Genomic DNA, 7,153 nt, shown 5'->3' with positions numbered 1-7,153 from the left:
GAGCTTTCACTGCCGAGGGCCAGGCCAAGATCTCAGGGAGGAGTGAGCTGGTCTCGGGCACCTGGGCACCCCGAGGAGGGGAGGCTTGGGCAGGGTTCAGAGCACCTGCTCCCGGGAAGACAGCAGCTCTAAGCAAGTCGGGCGGGGGTGGGGTGGGGACAGAAAGTCAGGGTCAAAGCCCCTTCTCTCCCCCCATAGGCACCATCTACTCACTGATGCTGGGCTTCTAGAAACCCACCTTTTTCTCTGTCCCCAGGCGTGGTATCCTTACTCCTTCTCTGATCCAGTGTGGCCACCAGAAACCATTCTCAAGTCCCCAGCCCACACAAGTGAGTGACTTCCCATTGTGACTCTGCTGTGGCCACTCCCGGGGACCCTGAACTGTGCTACTCAACGTGTGGACCAGAGGCAGGGACAGTACCATCCCCTGCGAACCGACTAAGAGGCACATTCTCCAGGCCTGAACAGACCTGTTGGGTCAGGATCCTGGAGGAGGGCAAGGCCCAGAGTAGGGGGCATCCACAGACCTCCAGGGGATGCTCAGCCCCTCGGAAGTGCTCCAGTAGCTGCGGACAGAGGATAAAGGCCTGTTTCGGGGGCACAGAGGCAAAGTCTTGTCTGGAAAGAGTGTGCTGTGTCATCGTCCCAGAGCTGGTTTGTGCCCCAGCTGGAGGCTGTGACAGTCTCTTCCTCGGACGCAAACCCAACACACAGGAGTTGTGTGCCCGCTGAGCTGTGGCCCCGAGGCGCCGAGACACTGGCGTCTGCTGCGGGCTCAGCTCAGCCTCCTGAGCACCTTGGCTTCCTCCCCTCTCTCTGCTTCCCCCTCACTCACTCTGCCTCCTCCGGTGACAGCCCCCGACAAGGGGGCACCCGGGCCCAGGGTGTGTCAGAGGCCACCCTCCAGTCACACCTCTGGAGGGAGGGTGTGTCCATCAGCTAGCCAGGCCCCAGGCTGAGAACCCAGGGCGGAGTGATTGTGTCATGCGAGATGCAGGGATTTGGCGGGAAGCTCCTGCTTCTAGGACCTGCAAGTCTTCTCCCCCGGCACCCGCCCAGGGGCTTGGGCACCTGTGTTCCAGAACTCGAGGGGGCTGGGGGCCACGGGGGACAAGGACACACTTGCACTTGTCCAGACCTCGGCCCTCTGCTGCTTTCTTAGCGTGAAAACACTTCCCCTCTGGGCAGGCCGCCTTCTGTCACCCACAAGCTGGCTCTGGGCCACTCATCCTCTTTGGCTCTGTCCCTCCTCTTCTCGCTGACCCACACCTACTGCTGTGTCCAGAGACCCCCTTCCAATTCAACCCTTTGCAATTGTGTCCTTGATTCAGAGTCCGAAACTGGGACACACAACTCAGCCTCCCCTCCCACTGAGGTGCCGAGGGGTGTGTGTGGCTGGGCTTCAGCTGCAGGGGTCCCTCCTCCACGGCTGGTCCTTCTCCACCCACCCTGCCTGGGTCTCACTTCTCTTTCCTCAACAGGAGGCAATTTTATCAGCTTTGGATGGAGGAGGCAGGGTCACAAGAGGGAAGGGACAGGGTGTGACGCCAGAGGGGAGGACCAGGGCTAGGAGTATGTCCCGGAGCAGATGAACTGGCCCAATGCCCAGGGAGGCTGGGTGGGAGCCGGCGCAGGGAAGGGCGAAGCCTGGGTGTCCGGGCGCCCACAGCCATGCTGTGTCAGCAGTGGACGTGCAGGTGGGCTCAGCCCTGGGCCCTGCTCCTCTTAGGTCCCCAGCTCGTGGTGACTCACGGCTGGCAACCCCAAGGGGAAGGGAATGGTGAAGACCAAGCAACCTGGAGCTTTACTTCCCTGCCACCGTGGAGTATGCCGTACATGTATTCAACCAGAGGAGCCAGGACAGCAATGCCTACAAGGTGGTGCGGATCCTGAGGTCGTGGAAGGAGCCGGTAGGTACCACATCCTCCCCGCTCCTGCACTGGCCCACACCTGCTGCTAATGAGGGTCAGGAGGGGGTTGTCATCAAGGGACCTCTATCACCATTTGAAACCCATAATATAGAGGGATAAACTCTATTTGGTTAGTTTCAGGTTTTATAAAAAAAATAACTTGGGAATTTTTTAAACTGGCAGTCTACTCACATGTAAGGGGTGTTTTCAGTTTTCATCATTTCTTACCTTGTTTAATGAAGAATGACCAAATATGGAGTAAGAGGGGATGAAACTATTTAGTAAAAATAAAGAGCCAGACAGAAGATACTGGATTAGAGAGATTTAGAAAAGATTTCATGGAAATAACATTAAAATAGGTTAGTTGAGGAAAAACAGAGAGAGAGAGATACACAGAGACACCCACAGAGGGAGGGGGAGAGCAGCTCGGGAGTCACAGGCCCCCCTGGTCCTGAGGAGCCTCTGGGAGCTCACAACCTTTCCTCTGACTCCACGTGTTCTGGGCTCCCTCTGGGTCCCCACCTACGTGGACCGAGTGTGATTTACACTCTTCCCAGATGGCATTCTTAACCCTAAAATGTTCCCCTAGCAATGCAGTCTCTACAGAATGCAACCAGGGGTGTGGTTTTCATGTGGGCTGCAGACACGAACACCGAGAACACTCCGGAGGAGGAGCACTTCTGGTCCTGTGTGTGGTTGCGTGCGCGTGCGTGGTTGTGTGTGCGTGTGTGGCTGTGTGCGTGTACTTTGTCTGAATGCTTGTGTGTGGTGGGGCGCTGGGGCGTCACTCCCTCTGCACCACTGGGTTGAGTGATAGAAGGAAGGCAAAGGGCCCTCCACACTGCTGGGCTTCACTCCGTGGACACTGGAGCTGGTCCTGGCTGGTCCGGCTGCCCTGCACCCTCCAGCTGGGCCTCTGTCTATGGTCTTTGGCCTGGAGTCCAAGACTGACTCTGGGTGTTGGAAATAAAGGCCGGATGGAGCCAGAAGACACTGTAAGGCTGAAGGACCAGGGAGTGGAGAAGAGGACAGAAACCTTCAGAGTGCACTTTGTGAGAGGGGTGGTTTCATAGAGCCATCGTCCCAATCCTGTGAGTGTGCCTGTGTGCTTGTATTCTCGTGTGTGTGTGTGTGTGCGTGAATGTGTGTGTGTGGGGGTGCAGGGAATGGGTCCACTTCAAGGTCTGTACAAACGCAGGCAAATGGCATCGTGTTCTCCACGGAGCTGCAGCTCAGCCGAACCAGGTGTGGGAAATTTGACGAAGACATTGACAACTGTCCGTTTCAAGCAAGTCCAGACGTGAACAATGTAAGACACGGGACAGCAGCCCTCAGGTTACAAGGCTGTGGACGCTGCCTCGGGGCAGGGGGTGTGGGGAGCGATGACAATGCCCTTCCAAGGGACACGGAGGGACATTCGCAGGACGGAGCCCAGCCAGACAGGCCGGCCCCGGTCACTCGTATGCCCCTGGCCTGTCTAGCCGCTGCACCCCAGGTCACACTGAGGTCAGGTTGCTCCGGACCACTTGGGTCCGGGTCACCTGGGGCAGAGACGGGAATGTGCCCTCCCTGGTGTTCACCCACCTCCCTTCCCTGCCTTCAGGAGAAGTGCAGAGAGGAGCGGCAACAACATCACCTTGGCTGAGTAGCCCCCTCTCGGGTCCCCCTGCCACTGACCCAGAGCCCGAGGGGTGGAAGCTGAGGAGCCCCACTGCCCTCCCTCCCAGGCCCTGCCCTGGTGATAAGGCGGGTGAACCCCGCCCCAGGACAAACCCGAGTCGAATCAGAGGCCCTGCTGGGACGTTGGGGTCATGGGTCACACTGGGACATCCTGGGGGGCGGGTCCCTGGAGACCACAGAGCTGGAGAGGGGAGAATGACCCAGGTGCCTCTGGGGTTAGGAGAGAGTCCCAGGTCGGGAACATCCAGGACTGAGGGCCAGAGCCTGCACCCCCAGCTGCCCACCCCAGGAAGGCAAGGTTGGGGGGATACTGGCTTTAGAGCTGGGGCCACACGCTTCCCAAGGCTCCTCCCGCCACTCTCTGTCCCTGTGCTTTGTCCCATAGACCATCACCTGCTTCTTTACAATTGACACTGAACCCTGGAGAACAAACTTTCAACTCCTGAACAACACCTGCTCGGAGGGCTCCGCTGAATGAGACCACACCCTGCCGTGGCCCTTCAGTGGCTGAGCAGCTCTGGTTCTGTCCTCTGTATGAGCAGGTGTCTGGGTGTCACATCCGGGCAATGTGGACATTCCTCCCTGTCATTTCCTCCTGTAGAATTGGTCATTAAACGTCAGCACTGCAAGCAGCTTTGTGCCACCTGGTTCCAGAGGTTGGGTGCTGGGCAGCTGAGGCTGTCCTGCCAGCAGGGCAGCTGGCTGAGCCCAGGGGCTGGGTCTCTCCTCCGTGGACACCTGAGCCAGCCGCAGGTGCCGCAAGGTAGGAGCACAGGTACGTCTGAGCAGTGTCTCCAGGCTCAGCATCCCTGCCCCAGGGTGGCCATTCAGAGGTGGCTGTGCTGAAGCCCATGGCTGCCCTGGGACTGTTGGTAGCAGCCACGTGGACCTTCTCCCTCCTTGCCTCCTCTCCTTGTGCTGCCTGCGATCACCTCCTGAATCAAAATCTGCTCTCAAGTGTGTGTCGCAGGGTCTCCTGGAGAGGGGACCCTTTGTGTGGTGTGAGGACTTCTTCAGGATGCGTCCTCCACACACACCTGGCTGGCTTCCCAGGCCCGTGACTCCGGCAGAGCCAAGGGGAGCCCAGACACGGGCATCCTCGCTGTTGGTGGGCGTTGCTCAGCATAGGCACGGCTGTGCTCTTGTCCCCCTGCCACCTGGGCCTGGACCAGGCAAGTTGCTCTCCAAGACCCTCCCCCACCCCTCCTCCTTCTCCCTCTGAGGCCTGTCCTGACTCCTGGCTGTTTCCGCCAAAGGAAGCTTAAAGGATCCTTTACGCACTGTGCTTCCCATCATGTTTCCAAGGAACCGAAGCCACAACTCTCCTTAAGCAACTCCTGGGAAAGGGTCTCCTCTGAGGTCACCCCAATGTGGGGAAGCTGCCTGGCCCTTCATGAGCTCACCCCTTTCCTGGGGCTGTGGAGGGACCCTGGGAGGGGCATCAAACCCGGCTTCTGCCAGGGATGGTGCGCTGCCTGTCAGCCCACACGCGTGGGGCTTTGCCAGTGCATCTGCCCCTGGAGGGGAGCTGCAGGGCCTGGGTTTGTTCCGACCCCACTATCCCTCACTAGTCCAGAAGGTAGGACACCTGCGCTGCTTAGCTTAGTGAGCACAGGTGTGGACTGAGGGACCTATCCTGGTGGGAGGAGCCTCCTCCCTGACCCTGCGCACCTCTGCCTGGAATGGTGTGTGCTGGACCCCTTCCTCCCATTGGAATCTGTGCACTGAAGAATCAGGGAAGTGGGTTTCTGGCCCTGTTGTCCATCCCTGGGCAACACCTCGCCGGAGGCAGAGGCAGGATTGCTGGGCTCCAAGCGCAGCCCACAGCTAAGGCAGGCACCCCCTCTCCTGAAACGAGAAACTAGTGGGGACTCTGCCCTCCCAGCTGCTGACCTGTCAGCCATAGGCTCTGGGTCACCAAGGCTTGCAGCTGGGCATCGAGAGGGCCATGAAAGGAAATGCAGCATCAGTGACCAAATGCCTTGCCTCCAGACCCTGTGTTCTGCTCTGTGCCCACTTTCCCATCTGCCAGGGGCACATTCGGACACTTTCCTCAGCTTTCCCACATGTCAGGGTCCAGGCACAGCCCTGGAGCTCAATAAATAAGGACTCAACACAAAGGAATAAGCAAGTGGAGATTTTGGGAGGACTTTGCAGCTGCCCGGGTCTCTCCGGTGGACAGGAAGGGGCGGGGCTGTCTGGTGATGGACGCAGGGTCACACCCAGCAGCTGGCCGTCCCTTCCCTGTGTACTCCTCAGCCCACTCCCCCTGTCTGCACCTCCCCCAGCCCTGGTCCCCAGACTCCCAGGGAGCTAGAACAGCCGTGGGATTTGGACCCTAGTTTCCTCGTGGCGGTAATCAGCCCGGGAATGCAACATGCCCTGCTGGAAGGTGCATTTGTGACTCTTTCTCTTTTTTTTCCCCCCCAAATTCTTGACGATCTATGCTGGGGGGAGAGGGGTGAATGAAAAGGGCGAGGGAGATTAAGAGGTACAAAAGTCTAGTTATAAATGAGATACAGGATGAAAGGTCCAGCATGGGGGCAGTCAATAATATTGTAATAACTTTGTATCAATAGGGTGACAGATAGCAACTAGACTTATCTTGGGGATCACTTTGTACAATAGAGGAATATTGTTGTGTAGTTGGAACTAACAGTGTTGTAGGTCAATTACACTGTAATTTATAAAAAAGAACTGAGGTATTTCTCTCCCAAGTCCTGCATTGGCGGAGGGCTCCTCTCAGGAGCATCAGGCACCCTGCTGTCCAGCCCGCCCCTCACAGATGCTCACCGCAGGCAAGTCCTGCCAGAGGAGGAGTCCCAGGGAGGCTTCACCTGTCAGCCAGGTGGGATTCGACCTGCTCCTGTGTGGTTGTTGACACTTACCTGGCTGGCTGGCCCTCACCTGCACACCAGTGCTGTAGTTTCCACACCTACGTTTTGGAACGTGCTTCCTTCTTGTCATGTTGACCCGCTTCACCATCTCAGCCCAGCCCTACACATACACACACACACAGACACACACACACACACGGACATACACACAGCGAGAGCCGGCCTCTTCCATGGCCTCTGGTGAACCATATCTCCTGGTCATCACACCTTTAAGCCTCCCCTCCCGCACTGAACCAGAGCTGATCTAGGTGACCAACAACAAAAAGAGTTGACGGTGCGTCACACCTGAGGCTGGGTCACCGAGGGCGCTGTGGCTTCCATCCCCGTCTCTCGGACACTCTGTCCAGAGGAACCGATCTCCCTTACCCAGCGCAGAGAGGCCAAGTGGAGAGGCCCGCACTGAGGATAGCAGAGACCACCTGCCGACAGCCAACGCCAGCCAGCAGCCGGGAGGGCAAGCCGCCTGGAGAGTGGGTTCTCCGGGGCCAAACTCACCTTCAGACGAGGGCAGTGCCGTCGGAGCCTGAGTGTGACCTCAGGATAGCTGACATCAGCCAAGCCACACCAGACCCCTGGTGCACAGACACCACGGAGACATAAATACGTTGCTGAAGCACCAAGGGCAGGGTGATCAGTCACGCATCATTAGATTATACCTCTTACCCT

General features: G+C 58.1%; 1 protein-coding gene across 1 annotated transcript; it reads left to right on the top strand.

Annotated features, from left to right (window-relative positions):
- The first annotated feature begins 1,671 nt into the window (after window positions 1–1,671).
- LOC112404634 (cystatin-9-like) lies at window positions 1,672–4,068 on the top strand. Its single transcript, XM_024752684.1, is given in 4 exon segments — window positions 1,672–1,795; window positions 1,798–1,906; window positions 3,093–3,219; window positions 3,976–4,068. Coding segments are annotated over 4 exon segments (453 nt in total).
- The last annotated feature ends 3,085 nt before the right edge of the window (window positions 4,069–7,153 follow it).

The sequence above is a fragment of the Neophocaena asiaeorientalis genome, unplaced genomic scaffold, assembly GCF_003031525.2.
Source record: "Neophocaena asiaeorientalis asiaeorientalis breed wild unplaced genomic scaffold, Neophocaena_asiaeorientalis_V1.1 scaffold528, whole genome shotgun sequence".
Lineage (NCBI taxonomy): Eukaryota > Metazoa > Chordata > Mammalia > Artiodactyla > Phocoenidae > Neophocaena > Neophocaena asiaeorientalis.
This window is presented reverse-complemented; position numbering and strand designations above follow the sequence as displayed.